The sequence below is a fragment of the Mustelus asterias genome, chromosome 7 (assembly GCF_964213995.1).
Source record: "Mustelus asterias chromosome 7, sMusAst1.hap1.1, whole genome shotgun sequence".
NCBI lineage: Eukaryota > Metazoa > Chordata > Chondrichthyes > Carcharhiniformes > Triakidae > Mustelus > Mustelus asterias.
This window is the reverse complement of record NC_135807.1, coordinates 63,849,379-63,871,164: the sequence shown is the minus strand read 5'-3', so window position 1 is coordinate 63,871,164 and position 21,786 is coordinate 63,849,379. Positions and strand designations below refer to the sequence as shown.

The window sequence follows — 21,786 nt, the reverse complement described above, 5'->3', positions numbered from 1 at the left end:
AAGCTTGTGTGGCTTTTGCTACCAAATAAACCTGTTGGACTTTAACCTGGTGTTGTTAAACTTCTTACTGTGTTTACCCCAGTCCAACGCCGGCATCTCCACATCAGAGGATGATCGTCAGAGAGCCGCTCTCTCCGCTTTCTGCTTTTTCTTTCTTTCGCGCTCGGGCGCGCTGTCAGATTTTTTTTCGAACTGCGCATGCGCAGTTCAGAGCTCCGATCGGTTCGCCAGCGCTAAGCCCCGCCCACAGCGTGGATCGGGCCGGAGCCGGCAAAACGCGTATGGGCGCGCTGCAAAGAGTATTCCAGGCGTGGATCTATTTGACGCCCGGATTCGGCACTTAGACTCAAAATGGTAAAGTCCCCCTCATATTCTAACTATTGCTATATTGCCTTTTAAATAGACAGCCTCTCTGTTATTTTAAAAGTTATACAATAAAAACTGATTCTGTATTCCAAATGAGATTATGATGAGTGGGCTACCATTTAAACGTCATAAAAACTGCAGCGCTTTATACATTAAGTCAGATACAAATGGCTTTTGCTCCATTATACTGCCAAAAAGGTTGCTTTCCCGAATTACACACTGTAATCACATCAATAATGGCGTGGAATTTCTAACTCCTGATTAGGCTGCTGTCAGTGTTGCAAAATAGCACCACCTAAAGGCAAAACTGCAGTAAAATGTTGACAATTTTAAGACGATTTTTCCCATGCACTGAGCTTCGTACAAACATAGGATCAGGAAGTTGGCCATTCAGCCCCTTCAAGCCAAAGATTTCTTAACATATTTTGAAATGTAGTGTGACCCACACTGTGGTTTTAATATAAATAGATCTCACAAAAGGAACAAAGGAGGAATGCCAGGAATGATCGTAGAGTTTAGGGGTGAATGTTGTCTTAATTTTTTTCTAATCAAACGACTGGACATAATTAAGAGATTGATGAAGGGAGATAAGATTCCTGGTGCCATAACTTTCACCTCAGGGTCCTGAGGATATTTGTTCCAACGATTGGCTCAATTGTGCCAGATGATTCAAAAATTGCAAACTTGGCCCCATTTGTAAAAGGGGTAAGGGATAAACCAACAAATCACAAACCTGAATGTCCTACTATTGCTGCTGGGAAAGTGTTTGAATGTATTATGTTAACAAGAATCTTGTGGAGCATGGGCTAACTTGAGACAACATGATGTTAGGATTTGGAGGTTATGTTTAACTAATATATGATTAATCTGAGGAGATAAAGTGGGGCGAGAGTAAGGATCATTATAACTTGTATTGCTGTGGAAAAAAAAGTCAATGAACTGGCTTCCTAATTTACGTACAGCCCGATTTTGTTTTGTTCTTCAATGGAGAAAAAATATGTATAGGCTTAAAAATGGATGGCTGTGAAATTTTCTATCTCCCTATTTTCTGCCCAGTGATTTAAAAAGCTATACTGATTTCTAATGATGTTGTTTAGATGGAGGTTAGGAAGACATTTGACTATTACTTAAATGGTAAAACATTGCACCATGCTGCTGTACAGAGGAACTTGGGTATTCTTGTGCATGAATCACAAGGAGTTGGTTTGCAGGTGCAGCAGGTAATTAAGAAGGCAAATGGAATTTTGTCCTTCATTGCTAGAGAGATGGAGTTTAAAAACAGTGAGGTTATGTTGCAGCTGCATAAGGTGCTGGTGAGGCCACACCTGGAGTACTGTGTACAGTTTTGATCTCCTTACTTGAGAAAGGATATACTGGCACTGGAGGGGGTGCAGAGAAGATTCACTAGGTTGATTCCGTAGTTGAGAGGGTTGGCTTATGAGGAGAGACTGAGAAGACTGGGACTATACTCATTGGAATTTAGAAGAATGAGGGGAGATCTTATAGAAACATATAAGATTATGAAGGGAATAGATAGGATAGAAGCAGGGAAGTTGTTTCCACCGGCGGGTGAAACTAGAACTAGGGGGCATGGCCTCAAAATAAGGGGGAGCAGAATTAGGACTGAGTTGAGGAGGAACTTCTTCACACAAAATGTTGTGAATCTGTGGAATTCCCTGTCCAGTGAAGCAGTTGAGGCTACCTCATTGAATGTTTTTAAGGCAAGGATAGATACATTTTTGAACAGTAAAGGAATTAAGGGTTATGGTGAGTGGGTGGGTAAGTGGAGCTGAGTCCACCGAAAAATCAGCCATGATCTTATTGAATGGAGGAGCAGGCTCGAGGGACCAGATGGCCTACTCCTGCTCCTAGTTCTTATGTTCTTATGTTGACACTATCCCATATTACAGGCTACCATATAAGGCTAGAAGACAGAGAAGAGATGCAATTGCAGCATGGACAAATTCCATCCAAGTAAGTTTTTCTGTCATGTATAATTTAAGCACAAGGATCCACCTTTGCAAATTAAGGACTAAACAGTGAAATTGCACAATGCAGGAAGACTTTATTTTACCAATAGGATGCTAATTTTGTAGGGCATATTTATTTATTCCAGTAACAAAACACCCTTTTTAAAATAGATTGAACGGGTGGTAGAACAAGAAACTCTGATGGGTTTCAAGAAGGAACTGCATAGTTCTTGTCAGTAAATGAGAATCATTATAATTACACCGAAGGAATTCAGTGGCTCGATAGGATAAATGAACCAAAGATCTTTCGCTGCCTGAAGCTATTAATTTGTTACTCAGGACTTGATATAAATTTCTTAAACAAATACTACAACTAGTTTATCCCGATTTGAAAGGCTGGCCAGCTCCGGATGGGTATTCCAGTAACAAAAGGCTCCAGCCAGGGATCATTGACACAGGCCTCCGCAATTGGGAGAATGTTGGGGGAAAGACCAGAAATCAAGGTTTGGAAAGATGAAGGAGAAGAATGTAGTTAGGAGCGGGCAAGGTTAGAAACTAGACTGGGGAGCGGAGAATAGAGAGGAAACAGAGAGTAGGAATAAATAGGTCTTTTTCAAAGTGGCAGGCAGTGACTAGCAGGATCATGCAAGGATCAGTGCTTATGCCCCAGCTATTTACAATGTACATTTGGATGAGGAAACCAAAAGTAATATTTCCAAATTTACTGATGACATGAAACTTGTGGGAAGGTGTGTGTTGTGGAGGAGGTTAAGAAGCTTCAAGGTGATTTAGACAAATTGAATGAATGGGCAAATGCATGGCAGATGCAGTACAAATTGGATAAATGTGAAGTTACCCACTGGAGAAACATAATGGCAGGGTATTATTTAAATGGTGATAGATTGGGAAATGTTGACATACAAAGGGACTTGGATATCCTAGTACACCACTCACTGAAATCAAACATGCAGATACAGCAAGCAGTTAAGAAGGCAAATATCATGTTGGCCTTCATTGCAATAGGACTTGAGTACAAGAACAAAGATGCCTCATTGCAGCTGCAAGGGTTTGGAGAGACAACACCTGGAGTATTATGTGCAGTGTTGGTCTCCTTATCTAAGGAAAGATATCCTTGTCATACTGGGAGTGCAGCGAATGTTCAGCAGACTGATTACTTCACTCAGAGGGTGGTGAACCTATGGAATCCTTTACTTCTGAAGACTGGGGAGACTAAGTCACTGAATATATTTAAGAAGGAAATGGATAGATTTCAAGGGGTATGGGGAAAGTGCTGGAGTATGGCATTGAAATAGAGAATCAGCATGATCATGTTGAATAGTGGAGTAGGCTCGAAAGGGTAGATGGCCTTTTCTGCCTATTTCTTATGATCTCAAGAAGCAGTACATTTCTACAAGCAGCAAAACCTGGACAACATTCAGGCTTGATAATAAGCAGGAATATCATTCTCACTGCAAAATGCCAGGCAATGACTACTTTCAACAAGAGAGAATCTAATCACCTCCCCTTAACATTCAATGGTGCTACTAAATCTCCACCATCGACATCCTGAGGAGGTTCACCATTGACCAGAAACATAACTGGACCAGCTGTATAAATACTGTAGTTACAAGAGCAAGTCAGAGGATGGAAATTCTCTGCCTGATTCCGCAAAGTCTGTCCACCATCTATTAGGAGTGTGATGGAACACTTCCCACTTGCTCCAATGTAGCTCCAACAACAGTCAAATGCTTGACACCATTCAGAACAAAGCAGTTTATTTGATCTACTTGAGGGGCGGCACAGAGGCACAGTGCTTAGCCTCACAGCGCCAGGGACCCAGGTTCAATTTCTGGCTTGGGTGACTGTCTGTGTGGAGTTTGCACATTCTCCCGTCTCTGCGTGGGTTTCCTCCGGACGCTCCGGTTTTCTAGCATAATCCAAAGATGTGCGGGTTAGGTGGATTGGCCATGCTAAATTACCCCTTAGTGTCAGGGGAATAGCAGGGCAAATGCATGGGGTTACGGGGATAGGGCCTGGGTGGGATTGTGGTCGGTGCAGACCCAATGGGCTGAATGGCCTCCTTCTGCACTGTAGGATTCTATGATTCAATGATTTACTTATCCACCACTTTAATCAGTCGCTCGCTTCACCATCAGTGTAGAGTGACTCAGAAATATGTCGCCATTCCTTCAGTCTCACTGGATTAAAATCCTGGACCTGTGTAACATCATTGTGAGTGTACCTTGCCAAATGGAGGTTAAAGAAAATGGTTCACCATCAGTTTCTCAAAAGCAATTAGAGAGGAACAATAGATGCTAAATAGGCCAAGAATCACCAATTCCCTCTTTTTGCATTGCTATTTTCTCCTGCTCATTCATAGTGTGATTCACCTTGCAAACCCACAGCCATCTGCAACCAATTCCAACTCTTCTCCACGATGGAGTTCCGATGCTATCTCGTTGAATTGTTGTTAATGGGAGAATGCACATTGATGTTTTCAAAAATGAGAATTACAGGGCCCGATTTTACCATTTTGATTCTAAGTGCTAAATCTGAGCGCATTCAGATCCGACTTGGAAAACTGCTCTCTGACGCTCCCATATGCACTTAGCCTGAAAAAAAAATGGGGCAGGTCTGAATTGCGCTGTGGGCGGGGCTTATCATGCCCGAAATGCTGCAGCTCCGATCGGAGCTATGAACTGCGCATGCGCGGTGAAAAAAAAATTTGAAAAATGTTTCCCTGTCACATCACTCCCGGGCCGCAAAAAGCGGATAAAGAAGCCCGGGAGCGAAAAGCGGGAGTGATGGCCCCCAAGAACATCGCCCCACTCCCACAACGTAACTGTCCCCCTTATCCACCCACCCACCCCGCTACCCAGACCGATCGCGACCCTCTGCCCCCCCCTTTACCTCTACCGATCACCCGCAGAGTGGCAGCGAAGCCCCCCCACCACCCCACCAGAGAGTGATCAGGCCTTCTTCCTCCCCCCCCCCCACCCCTGCCGCCGCCCCCCCCCCCCCCCCCCCCCACCACCACCACCACCACCAGAGAGCAATCGGGCCTCCCTCTTCCCTCCCACCACCACCAGAGAATGATTGGGCCTCCCTCCTCCCACCCTCCCCACCAGAGATACATCTGACCCGCCTCCCTCTTCCCTCCCCCGCCGCCCAGAGAATGATCTGGCCTTCCTCCTCCCTCTCCCCCCCACCAGAAAATGATCTGGTCCACCTCCCTCCACCTCCCCTCCGTCCCTCCCTCCACACAGCCCCCCTCTTCCTACCCCTCACCCCACCACACCACACCCCACCACCTATCTGAGTCAGAGAGCTTTTGGAAGCTCTGAACTTACCTTTTCAGAAGCTGGAGCGCCCGAAACAGACCTTTGCTGAGCATGTCTGTTCCGCGCCGAATCTGGACGCGTGAACGCGATGGTAAAGGGGGAAAGGGCAGCTCATTAATTCAATTTAAATGCATGCAAATGCATTTAAATCGGCGTTATGCCTATTTCGGATGCGGTTCAGATCGCTGTCATTTTCGGGCCTTGGTAAAGTGGGCATCTATGCAGACGTGGGCGCGGATCGCACTAATCGCCTCATACCCGACTTTACCAAGTTTTCGCACCCGCAATGGTGAAATCGGGCCCACAGTTAGTAATCCCCCTTTAGGTGACAAATTCCTGTGCAAGCAGGACATGTCTGGTTCCTGAATAATTCTATATTTCCCTATTCACACGCAATTCATTTCTAGCAACAGTCAAGATGAATTGTGTGCATACTAACATGCATTATCAAGGCTACACATATTCAAATAAAGCTCTCACTTAGGAGATCCTTGGATCAATCTTTAAGCTTAACTATGACTTTATGCACAGTGCAGCATGAGTTCAAGTAAGATTGATTTCTGTCACATTTTTTGACACACGTGTATCTGTTTTGCTTGGGTGGTCACCAATACGTCTACTCCATGTACTAAAAATGTGACCCATTATATCTATCACTGAAATCTCTTTTAACCAAACTTTTAATATTTTTTTCTGGGATGAATTTTGGTAAAACAGCTCAACTTTACAATGGGGCGGCACAGTGGCACAGTGGTTAGCACTGCTGCTTCACAGCACCAATTCCCAGCTTGGGTCATGTCTGTGTGGAGTCTGCACATTCTCCCCATGTCCATGTGGGTCTTCTCCGCTTTCCTCCCACAGTCCGAAAGACGCGCCGGTTAGGTGCATTGGCCGTGCTAAATTCTCCCTCAGTGTACCCGAACAGGCGCCAGAGTGTGGCGACTAGGGGATTTTCACAGTAACTGCAGTATTAATGTAAGCCTACTTGTGACACTAATAAATAAACTTTAATTGATACAAACATTTGGGACATTTGAGTGAAATCTTTGAAGAACTCACATTATTGAAGGGGCCTTGCATCAGAAAACATCAATGTACATTCTCCCACTTTCCATCTCTCACTTTCATAATACTGGTGTTATTTCTCAATAAGCCAACATAGGAGGACCAACTGGTGACACAGGAGGCGGAATTTTCAAATCTGGGTCGGGAATTTGATGCCTGGATAACTTCCTGGTCCCCACCCAGTGCGTGTCAACATCAGTGACGTGATGCAATTTTCAAACCTAATTGGCCCAGGGGCGGGTTTGACACTCAATCAGCAGCATTGGGAGTGGCAGGCAGGCAGGACATGGATCCAGAGGGTCCTTTGAAAAGGCTAGCTTTAGCCATGACTGAGGACATGTTGCAGAATATTGTTGATTAGGCCGGTGCTGGCACAGGCAGGTATTCACAAGTGGCCTCAAGCTTTTCCGATGCTTCTTTTCCGATGTTGACGGAGGCAGTTACTGAGGGGCGAGGAACTCTCTTCCTGATTTCCAGCAGGAGGAAGCTGCCAAAAGGGTCTGGATAGAGGTCACCACAGAGGTAAGCAATAGATGTGTCACACAGAGTACTTGGGCCCTATGTTGTAAGAGTTTCAATGACCCACTGAGATCTGCAAAGGTGAATGGCCAGGTGACAGGTCTCTAACACTGCAGCATGGATATGAGCTAAGCAGATCGAGTGCCCATAATATTCTCTAACATTGGCCCACATCATCTGGTCAGTGCCAATGCTGGGCATATTGCCACTGCCCGCAAAGTTCTTCCTAATCCTGGCTGACAAAGTACAGCCTATCACGCTGAAGACCAGTAAGTAGAGTCTGGGGAAGGAGAGGACACATTCTCTTTTCACAGCAGTAGTGATATGAATAGGTATATTCAGGTGAATTTTGAACGGTCCAAGACATTTAATGGGTGAGTGAGAAGGGGGGCAGTTAGATTGGGTCAGTAGGAATTAGACTGTGGAGTTAACCAGCTGTTACACCAGATTTAAAAACATTCCCAGAAAAATCACTCACACGTATCTTGCCCAAGTCTCTACCCTGAGCTCCGGCTTGGAGGATGTTCACGGAGGGTTCCGGGCAGCGGAAATCAGCCCATCCGAAGCTTAAGCTTCCTGGGCAATTCTGACATAGTCTGTGCATCAGACATCTGCAGAGTCCTGACTTCCATCTCCCAACGTACATCCCACCTCTGATGATCCAGAGACAGGAAAATTTGGGCCAAAACAAGTGTCCAGTTGCATCAGGAAGAAGTCAATGGCTTGTCACATACAGGGAAGAATTGAGAAGGGGTCATCACCGAGGAACACATCAGGTCCTGTCATTGTGATATGTTCAAGAGAGGGATGTGGGTTAATTTTTCCCTTTTCCTACCTCTCACCTGACCATGGCAAGATGTATTTTAGAGAAGAAGTATTTTAGCCCCTTGAGTGCTGTGACTTTCGAGAACAGAAACAAGACAGACTTTCTCACAGGTTTAAATTAAAAGAAAGAATAAATGTTCATGTTCTCAACAGCTAAGATGTAAGTACAACAACATGCACTCCTCATTCACAAGATAGAGACACAGGAAAAGGTGATTGCAAAGAAAATGTTGCATGCATCAATTGAAATGAAAGGCATGGTAACCAGAACCTGCGAGAAGTTGCTTGTATCTTAATAACTTTCCAGAGGCATGCCTGGACAAGAGACAATAGCTGTATCTGTACAAAAAGTACAAAAATAGCTCAGCTGATCACCCCCCACCTTGTAACTTGTTCAGATTTTGGTTTTAAATCTTCCTCAAGTTCATGGGCATATGATATGGGCATAACAAATGTTATGCTGGAAAAGGTGAGCAAGACCAGATATCTATGTAATCTCATCCTGTGATCATCACAGTAGTCATGAGATGTCTCGGACAGGTGGTGGTGTGATGAACTTCCTCGCTCTGACCCTGACGGAAACAATGCTGGAGATTACAAGGGTGTCACCATGACAAGCCATGGATCTGAAGATCATGAAGAGCAGGATCATATACAGGTAAATGGCATGGAGGAAATACTTACCCAATACATATTGTGGCTATACAACCACTGCTATCTATTTGTTAGTTTTGCTGAAGTACCTACTGAATAGCCTGAGTTCTCATCACCTTGTATTTCACAGGGCCTGTAGTGGAGAGTGAACTGACTGGTCCTGTACAGATGTTACCAGCCTCCTCAGCAGGACAAGATTCCACAGCGCCTGAACCACCACATTGTTCTTTCTTACCATCCAGCAGCACGGGCACTTTCATTGCTATTGGGTCTGCATCAAGAATTAGAATGGGGACAGATGGTTAGCCACACCAAAAGTGAGCAGGAGGAGGAGGGTGAGGCAGAGTCAATAGTGGGCAGTCCCCTTCTGCAGACAAGCAAAACCATGGCATGCCCCTCTGCATTTGTGTCCAGGTACAGGGTGGGTATCAAGAGGATAATCCTTATCTCACAGCAGACACCCACGGAGTCTGGGCATTGGCCTGAAGAGGTACAGAACCAGAGACTTTCATAGGATGAAGGAATCATGACAACGTGGGAACCAAGCACAGACTTGCAAGATACACTTCCTGTGATCACAGACCCATGAGACATTCATTGTGTGGAAGGCTTTTCTGTTCAGGAATTTGGCTGGCTGGTCTGTTAGTGCCTTGGTGACTACGTGAATGCAGTTAATGACCCACTAGACCATCAGTGACAAAGCTCAGTGTTCCCTCTGTCTGAACTGGCCCATCTGTCTCAAAATGGAGGTAGTTCCCCATTCCCATGAGGCTTCCTGCCTTACTGTGTGATGAACTGTGAAATGGCTCCCACATCTACAGCTAATCCCTGAAACAATCTGGAAGCCACAACTTGCATGGTAACAGTGTCTTTAACTTAAAAACATAAGGAAAAAGAGCAGAACTAGCCTCCCCCCGCCCCCCCCCCCCCCCCCCCCGGCCCCCACCCCCACCCGGCCAGGAGTGGTTCACTCCAGCGGGATTTACAACAGCTCCCCACTAACGGGGAGCTGGCGGCCCAAACCTGCTGGAGTGAGGGGAGACCATTTTCAAACTGTGCCTGCATTCAATCCCGCCAACCCCTCCATTCTGGCCATTTGAAAACCTAACACAGGGTCAGCACAGTGGCACGGTGGCTAGCACTGCTGCCTCACTGCTCCAGAGACCTGGGTTTGATTCCCAGCTCGGGTCACTGTCTGTGTGGAGTTTGCACCTTCTCCCTGTGTCTGTGTGGGTTTCCTCTGAGTGCTCTGGTTTCCTCCCACAGTCCAAAGGTTAGGTGCAGCGGCCGTACTAAATTGCCCCTTAGTGTCCCGGGATGCGTAGATTAGAGGGATTAGCGGGGTAAATATGTGGGGATAGGGCCTAGGTGGGTTTGTTGTTGGTGCAGACTTGATGGGCCAAATGGCCTCCTTCTGCACTGTCGGGTTTCTATGATTCTTTCCATGTCTCAAAGTTTTTTACCTGATCAGATAGCAAAGGAAAATTGACAGGTTCTGCTTCATCGATAATCGCTTTCCATATTGTCCTGTTATCCCAAAGGTAAGCTGAAAGCACCGATATGAAAATGTAAAAATGATTCCGTACAAACAAAGAAAATAGGAGAAAAACACCAATAAACTGGAAAGAAATTTGTGGGGTTAGCTATCTAAAACGGTTGGTACCAAAGCCTACCTGCAGAGGGCAGTGCTGGCTTTGGTAACACCTACACAAGAATTTAATAAAATTGCGAATGTGTTCAGAATTTATTTCCTTTATTAATTAGCAGCTGGTGCTACGATTGTAAATATTTAAGTATTTACCCAAACATCAATATTTATAAATGTTTAGATTAGAAATCGTGCTCTCTGAGCTAGTTTGCTCCATTTGCTTTTGTTGTCATGGAGATTTTACATTGGATTTAAGCTCATATACCGTGAGAGCAGTTTTTAAAAAAATCCTGATTAAAAGCCACTGTTAAAATAGCTCCAGTTGTGTTGATTCTACAGGGTAACACTAACCCTGCTCCTGATTACTATCCAGTGATCCATGCGAAAAAGAATGTGTGGACTGCAGGCAAGGCTGGTTTGAATTCAGCTGTAATGATTTTAACGGTTGATTGTATTGCTTATTGTGGTCTCTTCCCAAGGTCACACATTAAAAATTGCTTTTGGGAGGCACCAGTTTAACTGAGTAATGATCGGCTGCCTTCAGGAGAAAGACAGAAGTTCAGGAAAAATAATTGAAATAAAATGATGTAAGTCACCACCGGAGTTTGGTAAATATAGACAAATGAAATGCTTTCTATTTGATTTAAAACTTAAGGAAAGGTATTTATAAAAGTGTGCTTTAGCAATCAGCAGAAGACGTTTTGTGTGATGTTTTAGTTAGCAATGTTGTTTCACTTGTTCAAATGCATTTATCCTGTTGGATTACTTCCCAATGTCCCTTTAAAAGAAAAGTCAAATATTTTGTTCCCTCACACTATCTCACCCAAAATAGTTTTGTACCAGTTTACAGGAAAGTGGGGATTGAAATTCGCACACAAGTTAAATAAATATTTCACAAGCCGAAAAATGATATAATGTTGACAACAGCTACATCGAGCTGTCTGTTGCAGATGCTGGAATTCTGAAGTGGAAGTACTCCAATTTTACCAGGCCTTGGGAGAGTGGCGTGGAGGAGGACAGCCTCACAAAATGGTGTCAGAAGGTGGCAAAGCGGGCTGGAGCCTAACGTTTTCCTGCTGCCAGAGGACACTCAATGGAGGAAGTGGCAGCGGCACACTGCCACACTAACCATAGGTGGGAAGCCAATTAAATCAATTACAGGGCCAATTAATGGCCCAATTTGTGTCTCTGTGCCCTGTTTGAGAGCAGATTTCCACTCCATCTGATGAAGGGGCAGTGTTCCGAAAGCTAATGGTCTTTAACCTGGTGTTGTTAAAACTCTTACTGAAATTCCTGAACCAGCAGTTTACCAGCCCCGGGGCGGTGCTAAAGGTGTGATGAGACCACCAGGTAAACCTTGGGAAACTCCTAGTGGTTTCCAGGGCATGGCAGGATGTTGGTAGAATGGCTACACCATGGAGTGTGGCTGCTGCAGGGTGAATCTTTGTGTGTTGCTGACATGACCCTTCACTTAAAATATTGAAAACTATTCATAACCACGTAATAATCAGATATTTTACTCAGGTGATTTAACCAAGAATTTATGGTATCATTGTGCATTGTTCTTATATGATTTGAAGTATTTTTGTGGTGTATTGCAGAAAATCTCTAGACATGAGTTTAGGATAAATAACCCAGGTTATATTGCAGTGTAACTGGGTGGTGTTGGCATTCCAAGTCTATCTGCCTTTGAGATATTAATGATGGTACAATATGACAAATAGTTTGGCTTTGTGATCTCTAGATACATGTAAGGTATAAACCCATAGGTGTAACTTCAGTCAGAATGACAAAGAGATGTTTTTGTGCCTTTTGGATAAGGACAGTGAGAAAGGAAAACTAACTGGAGTCTGGACTTCAGACTCAGACATTAAGCATGAACAGAAAACTTTGATAACATTCTAACATATCCTCTAAAGATTAAACTCCATAGGGATAAGCACAGGGATGTGCATCCCTCTGAGATGCCTCTTCTGAGGTGACTAAAACTAATTCAAATGTTATTGTTGTAATCTTTTTGCTCCTCTATGTGCAGACATATGTAACTGCTCTAACATGATTATGATGTGACTTAGTTTATTAAAACGTCAGCAGTCACTATAACACAATATCTGTCGTTAAAGAGCAATTAGTCTTCATTACTACTGGCAGAACTGATTGTGGGAGATAACTTACCAAGTTACATTAGGTTTCTGCAATTTTTCCCAACTATTTGCTCTCCCATCATTTTGCACCTGGCCCACTCTACTCTCCTTCAATATAGCAAATGTTGTACAATATCTGAATCAATGGTGTCACTATGTAGATACGACAGCAGAACTGTATCTGCAAACTGAAATAGATTACTACTTTAACTCTTAAGAAGATATAAATAATTTTCACTGCAACTTTTTTGAACAATTTCTATTTTCATATCTCTGCGACTGTCTGTGCTCATGATCAACATTGGCCACAAGTTGCATGCAACTGTATCGAGGTTAATTATTAAACTTCTTACCGCTTGCTATTTTGTTAGATTTGGTAGTGTAAGTTCATATATTTGGATCATGCGTTTTCAAACTGTCCTCACATATTCTAACTATGTTCTGGTTCTGATTTTATTAATTCAAAATGAAATATATAACACGTTCTGCTAGCTCCACATGTTGCAAAGTTTTTCAATATTATGCTGTTATATAACAATCCATATTTAAAGAACTATAAATTGATCCTTATTTGGTTTAACTAAATAATGCAATTATTCTTCTAAACATCTAGTAGAGACTCATTATTATTACAACAAACTTCTCCAAGTCTATGAACAAAGACATTATTCAAGACCAAAAGGAATCTGAGTATAACGAGTGTAATTCCCTGATACGAAAAACTGTGGTGCCTCACAAATATGAAGTGTGATTTCATGGTAAGATTTTATTTGGTGTTATAACTAACACTCATAAGAATGGTGTATTTGTTTTTAAAAGCAAGAGACTGTCAATTAGTAGACAACCAATTAGACCTGTGCAGTTCTACAATAACTTCTTTAAGTTAGCAATGTAATCCTAATAGAGTGGCATGTTGGTTTTTATCGCATGTTATAGCTAGAATCATAGAATCCCTACAGTGCAGAAGGAGGCCATTCGGCCTATCGAGTCTGCACCAACCAGAATCCCAACAAGGCCCTATCTCCATAACCCCATGCATTTACCCTAGCTAGTCCCCCTGACACTAAGGGGCAATTTAGCATGGCCAATCCACCTAACCTGCACATCTTTGGATTGTGGGAGGAAACCAGAGCACCCGGAGGAAATCCACGCAGACACGCTCAATGGAGCGTGTTATAACTAGTTATAAAATATTTTTGAAAGTATAACAAAAACGGTCTAACCATTGTCAAAATAAGATCAGGAGGCAAATCCCCATATGGGTTAGCTCTTAAGCTGTTCTTATCTTAGTCCGACTAGAGCAGAATATGTGATGTATGAGTTGAACATTTGTATCTCTTGTAACTTTAGTCAAAATGTTCAAGGAAGATGTTGCATTTTGGATAAGGACACTAAGAAAGGAAAACCAACTGGGGTCTGGATTTCACACCTGCACATTAAGCATAAACAGAAAACTTTGATATTCTACACATATCCTTTAGAGATTAAACTCCATAGGGATAAGCACAACAGCATGTTTCTTTCAGTACAAACTAGTTATATATTTATCAGTCAGACTCTAGGTTGTACAAGGCAGAATTTCTGTTTAACAAAACTGCAGGGGTTAACCAATGTTAATGCAGAAGAACCAGAGATGTCCAAAGATGTGCGGGTTAGGTTGATTGGCCATACTAAATTGACCCTAGTGTCAGGGGTATTGGCAAGATAAATATGTGGGGTTACGGGAATGGGGCCTGGTCAGTGCAGACTCAATGGGCTGAATGGCCTCCTTCTGCACTGTAGGGATTCTATGATTCTGTGAAGAACCACTCATTTCCATTACAGTACCATTACTGACCCCCTGTAACCACTTTGCCTAATTCAACCTCCAAAGATTTCTTACTGGATAAAAGCAAATTACTGTGGATGCTGGAATCTGAAACCAAAAGAGAAAATGCTGGAAAATCTCAGCAGGTCTGGCAGCATCTGTAAGGAGAGAAAAGAGCTGATGTTCGAGTCCAGGCAACCCTTTGTCAAAGTTGACAAAGAGTCATCTGGATTCGAAACATCAGCTCTTTTCTCTCCTTACAGATGCTGCCAGACCTGCTGAGATTTTCCAGCATTTTCTCTTTTGGTTCCAAAGATTTCTCCATATTTGGGATTTTGCTGCAGTGACTTCCCGTTGCATAATTGAGATGGCCAATGTTCCAGTCTTTCTGACTCTGAAATATTTTGGGTTTTCCAGATAAGCATATTTCAGTTTCTCACGTGGACACTTAACCCTTTACCTTTCGGTAAAGCAACTTGCTTCCAAGTTTGAAGTTTAATGTTTGCTGAACAGATGGTGCAATCTTTGCATTTTAGTGATATTCTTGTTTTCTAAATATAGCTGGGTTGGCAACTGTGCAACCAAGATTTTTCAATCACTAAATTGTCCTGTCAACCTAATGACAATGTTTGTTACTTTGGAATGAAGTTGACACAAATCATTGTTTTCTCTATAAAACGCTAGAAGAGAACCTTTCACTGTAATGATTTGTTCTGGACTTTTCCTGCCAACTCAAGAACATTTAAGTTTGCTTGTTTGTTTAGCATAGTACTTTTGCTGAAGTTAATTCCCATGAATTTTGATATATTATTTTGTATTGTTTTATTTATTTGTCACAAGTAGGCTTACATTAACATTGCAATGAGGTTACTGTGAAAATACCCTAGTCATCACACTCCGGCGCCTGTTCAGGTACACTGAGGAAGAATTTAGCATGGCCAATGCACCTAACTACCACGTCTTTTGGACTGTGGGAGGAAACCAGAGCAACCGGAGGAAACCCATGCAGACACGAGGAGAATGTACAAACTCCACACAGACAGTGACCCAAACTGGGAATTGAACCTGGGTCCCTGGAGCTGTGAGACAGCAGTGTTAACCACGGTGCTACCATGTTATTCCTATTTAAATTTCTATTTAAGTTAGTAAAGAATATTTGGATCGTGATTTTGCATTCCTGTTTGCATTGGACATGAATGGCAGTGGAAAATCCTGCAAGATGTCCAAATAACGTTTCATGCCAACATAAAGGTGACGTGATTGACCTTGCCCCCTCCAGTGACGTAATGGGGTGCCCAACGTTCAATGTCGGGAACCCCAGGCCTCTGCACCTGAGAATCCCTCCCCCTGCTAGATTATCTATTCACGTTGCTGTGAGGGCATGCCGGAGTGAATTATGGTCTCCCAAGGCATGCATCTGGTGGGCAGAACTGCTGGAGGAGATCAGGTGAATGCATCACTTGGGGAAAAGAGTCATGTTCATGCAGTGTCCAGACATTGCCCAAGCTGTGCCAGGGGCACTGGCAGTAAGGGGAGTTGGGGGGAGTTGGGGGTTTGATGTTTAATTTTGTGTAGCAGGACAACTTTTAAAAACAGCGCTCCGATCTTTAAAAACCTAAGTTGCTGGTGGGGCAGGCTCAATCAGAGTGACGTCGTGGGCCCCACCACTTGGCTTTTTTTCTAAGTTGCTAACAATACAACAGAGAAAGTTGCTGTTGAAGCTGGTGGCTTCAACGCCACTTTTCCAGCCTGCTGCAACACTCTGCGTCAAACAGGGAAAATTCTGCCCTATTTTATGATTAAATGTTGCCTTGCGTGGGAAAAGCAGGGGGTGGGGGAGGAGGTGGAGGGGGGTAGGGGTGGGGCAGCCTGACACATTTTCAAGCACTTTGAAAAGAAGATGGAAGGGGCGAGACTCAGGGCATCATGTGGGCCAGTGGGGAGTATGCGGGGGAACTCTGAATGAGCCTATCCCGTCAGCAACCTCTGCCTCTGACAATCAGGGCGCCCTTTTTAAAGATCTGTTTAAAAAAAAAAGGACCCACCCTCCCTCTACGGGCATGGGATCTGCCCCCCCCCCACCCCAAACTTCTCCAATGGAAGCCTCCCTGCACTGACCCCTAATGTGATGCCACACTGGCAATGTGGCAGGGGGGGAGTTTATCCTTATGTGGGGGATAATACAAGAAGGTGGCCCGCTAATGATACTTAAATGTATGGTAATGGGGTTCTTGACCTTTCATGGTGGGAACCCCATTATATCATTGGCAGGAGGCACGGTCAATGTCAAAAGGAAATCCTGCCAGCATAAAACCATTGGGCACTCCGTTGGATTCTCCACCCCCATTGGCTTTCCCACCTGCTGAAAACAGGGGTGTAAAATCCCTCTCTTTGTTTGCAGGCGTGAAGTTGCACCGATTCTCAATGTACAAAAATGGGAAATTTGAGCAGAAGTGACTTGAACCCATTGATACACAAAGTTCAAATTTCTTCAATCTTCTACACAGCTAAAAAAAAAATCTGCGTCTTGCCCTCATTGGAGCTTTGAACCTATCCACGTTTTCTATTTTCCAATAGAAAAAAGTTGATCACTATATTTAAAATGACAAAGAAATTAAGTAAAAGGCACAAAGTAGTGTTCCTTTAAATATAAAGTAAAATAAATACTCTCCAGTATTAGTTTGTGCAAAAATAATAACTGTAAATTTGTTTTCAATAACTTAAAGGGTTAATGCAGTACCCAGGGCTTAACGAGTTACACAGATCAGAATTGTTCCATTTGATCTCTGGTCAGTATTAAACAAATATTTTTCAACTACCGTGATAGTGCCTTACAATTAGTCTTGTAATCCTGGTTCTGGAGGGTAAAGTTCAGTCAGGGTTCCTATTGTTAGTCCATATACAACCTGGAAAGTCCCACATGTGTGAACATGAGATAAAGTTAGGGTAAGATTTGAGCATTATGACCACCTGACAACATGCAGTATCCAGTCTCAAATGAAGAAAAAGCACTTGAGGATGGCCAGTGCCTGTAAAAAAATATATAGACTTCAGCATATCAACAAAGGAACAGAGGAAAGGTCGGGGAAGGGTCAGATATGTAGATACTTTCGATCCAAAAATTATTTGCCAGTAGAATGTACAGTATTAATCTAAGGAAATAATGAACATTGTCTCATGAATCGTTAGAAATTATATTTAGGGTGTATTTAAATTAAACTTACCATGATGAGTGTTTTAAACAAAACCCTCAAAATTATGTTCAATCATAAGTTTAAGAAAGAACACCTTGTCCCATTTTTCTTTCCTCGGTATTTGAGGTCAGAGGAGGATGAGAAAATACCTTCTCACAAAGGTTAACGTTCCCCATCTTGCAGCACTAAATACCAAGATGAATTAATGCTTAGGCTTGTCTGCAATGTGGAGGATTCCATGCTCGAGTCTACAGTACATGAACTGTGGGGTGTATAAAGGATGTCAGTTTACGGATGCCACTTTGAAGTGGATCTCTTCTTGCCCCCCTTCAAAAATCACCCTGGCTGTTCCCTCCTTTTTTGGAAAGTGTAGTGTCTTTAAGTTGCAGCATTAGGACTGCCCTGGTTCTGGCAGTATTTTGTGGATAAAGCTGCTGGATATTTTTTTTTCACTCTGCTCCCTGTGCTGTAATATGATCCTGGTTGTGGTCTGATTGGATGCTCAGGCTGACTTTAAACTTGCCCAGACCCCACTCACTCTTTCAGTTCAGATTCTGCAGCTCCAGGCACGGCCTCTGCTCTGATCTCACTCAGGATGGGACGCAAATGTTTCCTTTTCGTAACTGTCTTCTTTCTTCTGTTCCCTGCGCTCTCCTCCTGCCCAAGCCGATGCCTGTGCTTCAGAACCACTGTCCGCTGTATGCACTTGATGTTGGATCACATTCCCAAAGTTGTACCGCAGACTGTTATCCTGTAAGTGCAGAACTTTCTTTTGAACGGTCTTGAAAATGTGTTCCACAAGCTGAGTTCAGTTAACTTCTGACTTTGTTATGGTAATCATGTAGTTTAGGGAATGACTAAGTCTGAATGGAAGTTGATGAAGTAGGCCAAATTAATCACCGTTTGGGAATAAATTCAAAACTTGTTCTGTGCTGCTGAAATGAAGTTTAAAACTATCTGCTGTAACTTCTGTGATTTTTTTTTCCATTATATAACTGATGTTAAAGTGAGCACTTTGAAATGAATGGAGAAGTATGAGAAGGATGCCAGCTGGAATGAAATGCCAGTTTATTGTCACCTGCTGAGATTTGTTTGGGTTATTTTAGCAAAGTTTAATGTTGCATGTGAAGAGATCTGCAAAATTAGTTTGTAGAAGGAAGGTAGATTATTTCATGTTTAAGTCGAACTTGCAATGTTTCGATTAGACCCACAAAGGAATAGCTCCAGTTGATTTTCAACTCACTGAGAGTATATTTCAATAAGGCAAAGACAATCTTAAAACTGTCTGCAGAATACCCATTGTTCGAAAGTTGTCAAGTACTTTCTGAAAATCATGAAGAAATCGTACTTTATTTGCTAACGTCTTAAATTGCAAACCCCTCTTAAATAATTTTTGGATGTACTTGGGATCAGTTCATTATTCTGTAAGGGTAACTTGACATTTGAAAGCACGGCTTCCTCGAAATATTGGTTTGTTCTGAAAAATTCATACATTATGTGCTGGAGAGATTCTGGAGCTGTGGTTTGGAACCTCTCTTTTTCTGTGTGAGGTTTTAATCAGCCTTTTTTGTAAGTTTCCTGTACTTTAGAATTGAAGATTGTGTTTGCAGTTGTTTAAAAGTCACATTCCTCAACAAACTGTGAACTTTAAAATGAAGGTATATCGGTTTGGGACTAGGGCAGAAATGGTTGAGCTGTTACTACTCTCTAATAGCCATAATTTATGCAGCATAGTTTGTGCTGGAGTGAGGCCAGTGGGGACTCCACCCCACTCAGAAATGAACCTTTGTAAACTTCTCAGATTAGTATCGGTCTGGGTGGTACATACAATCTCTTCCTCCTCAATCTATTGCTATGGATATGTTTTCAGTGTAATGTAAACAGGCTCCTGGTCTTACATGACCTTTGATGTGCTTTGCATGCCTGCAGGAAACAGACAACTTGCACTCTATGTCACTGAATACTCATCCTTACTCCACCCTGACATGGCTGGAATGAAGAACTCCGTTGTTCAGGGAGCAAATGCTTCTGATCTCTTACCCCACTTACCGTGTACTGATGGATCTGATAGCAAATGTATAGATCTGATAGCAAACCTATACTGGAGAAGTGCCTTTAATTGTATTTGGCATAATTAGCAGTCAAAGCAGTTTTGCTGCTGGCCTGTGGAGGGGAAGTGCTGTTGTGGTAACAAAGGTAGCTCATTTTCATCACTGGCACTTGCTGTGGATGTGCTGATCTTTCATCTCTCCAGCACAGGCTACCATTTAGCTTTTAGAGAAGTGAAATGCATAGAAAGAACAGGTTGAACTAAATTACATCACATGTAATGTGATGACAAAAACAAGTCTTGAAAATTGTGCAATTTCTATAAAGGGAGAATGATCAAGTCTTCTGGATCACTGCCCTGAGAGTGAAGATTCAAATCTACCCTACTGTGTCTTAATCCACACCCTAATAAAAGATCAAACTCATATAAGGTCGCCGGAAACCTCTGCCCTCATCCGCGACTGGGATTCTCCAGTGCCACTGCATTGAATGGAGTTTGGGCTGAACTCCAAATTCTCCATTCTTACTGGCAGCAGGGTGGATACAGGTGAGATTGGAGAAATCCACCCAATATGGAATGAGTTGCACAGCTCATGGAACTTCACAGGAAGAAGCACTTAACACACATATATGGAGCATAGTTTAGCAAAACTTTGTACAGTTCACATTGGATGAGGTTTCATCATCACTGGCATTTTTCAAATGATGGCTATGCAGCAACCAATCCATTTCAGATGGAGTGTTTTCATATGGCACATTTTTGCTAATTGCAGAAGAGGCCAATCCTTGAGAGGCTGGTTCTGCCACAAAATACCATGCATGAAGCTACCAAGTGCCATTGGGGGTTGTTGCTTTTTGCATTCACATGAATTGATGCTAGCAACCTATTGTGACAAGGGTTCAGGCACAGTCTCTGGTGATTGTCCCTTTAAGGATTATGAGAGAGTAAGGTTCACCTAACCTCGGGAACCAATCAGGAGCAGAGTGGGGGTAAGCACAGGCTTCTGTATTCAGTCATCTCAGGAGCTGGCTGTAGCCACGAGGAGGCAAGTCTCTGTATAGGTTAACCTGTAAATAAATGAATTGTTTTCCCTAAACTGGTGAACGATCATCTTCATAGTCTCCTGAAATTGGAGCTGTGAGAGATGATAGCGATATTTTAAAATGTGTTAGCGGTGTCATATTACTTTTGGTTCTAATTATGAAGTGAAATTATAATTAGTAAGAAAGTACATTTTAATGTTTGCTATGGCTATTAGGTAGAGCTGGGTGTCCTCAGCGTATATGTGAAAACTACAACAATGTTATCTCTTAGCCATAGCTAATAAACTGCACTAATCTTTATTTCACAGGGCCCAAACAACAATTTATTTATGTAGCACCATTAGGAGCATTATAACATAAAGGTTGACACCAAACCTCATTAGCAGACATTAGGTCAGATGACCAAAGGTTTGGTCAAAGAGGTAGGTATTAAGGCATATCTTAAGGAGGAAAACGAGGCTGGGAGGTGCAGGGAGGGTACTCCAAGGCTTGGGCCTTGGGCAACTGATGAGTTGGCCACCTGTGATGGAATAATTAAAATCAGGGATGCCCAAGAGGAGTGTAGGTATCTGGGAGGATTGCGGCGGTGGAGGAGATTACAGATATATGGGATGAGGCCATGGAGAGATTTAAAAACAAGGAGAATTTTAAAATCAAGATGTTGCTTGACTGCGAGCCAAGGCAGGTCAGAGAGTACAAGGGTGACAGAGGAATGAGCCTCGGTGCAAGTTGAGACACGAGCAACAGAACTTCAGATGACCTCAAGTTTATGGATGGTAGAATGCTGGAGATCAGCCAGGAATGTCGGAATAGTTAGTCAGGAATAGTTAGTTGAGGAGCAATGAAGTTCAGATAAGAAGAAACTGGCAATAAATGGAGAAGCAATGAAGGCAGATAAATTAATGGCATTATAGAGGTGGAAATAGGCAGTCACAGTGATGGCACTAGTTTGACGTCAGAATATCATCTTGGGGTCAAATGTGATGTCAAGGTTGTGAACAAAATGGCTTAATCTCTGACTTTTTCCAGACAGATGGATGGAGTCAGCAGCTAACAAAGATGGAGAAGAGACTGAATGGCCAGTCTTCTCATTATTTAACTGGAGGAAATTTCAGTAATGGACATCAGCTAAGCAGTCTGATTATTTTGTGACAGTGAAG

At 42.9% G+C, this 21,786-nt stretch overlaps 1 protein-coding gene across 1 annotated transcript in view; it reads left to right on the top strand.

Moving 5' to 3' along the window:
• Positions 1-18,126: 18,126 nt before the first annotated feature.
• LOC144495749 (peroxidasin homolog) overlaps positions 18,127-21,786 on the top strand; it is a 420,109-nt gene continuing 416,449 nt past the window's right edge. The window contains exon 1 of the mRNA XM_078216142.1: positions 18,127-18,286. Within this exon, the coding sequence (XP_078072268.1) occupies positions 18,129-18,286 (158 nt within the window). The 5' untranslated portion in view covers positions 18,127-18,128. The remainder of the gene's footprint in view (positions 18,287-21,786) is intronic.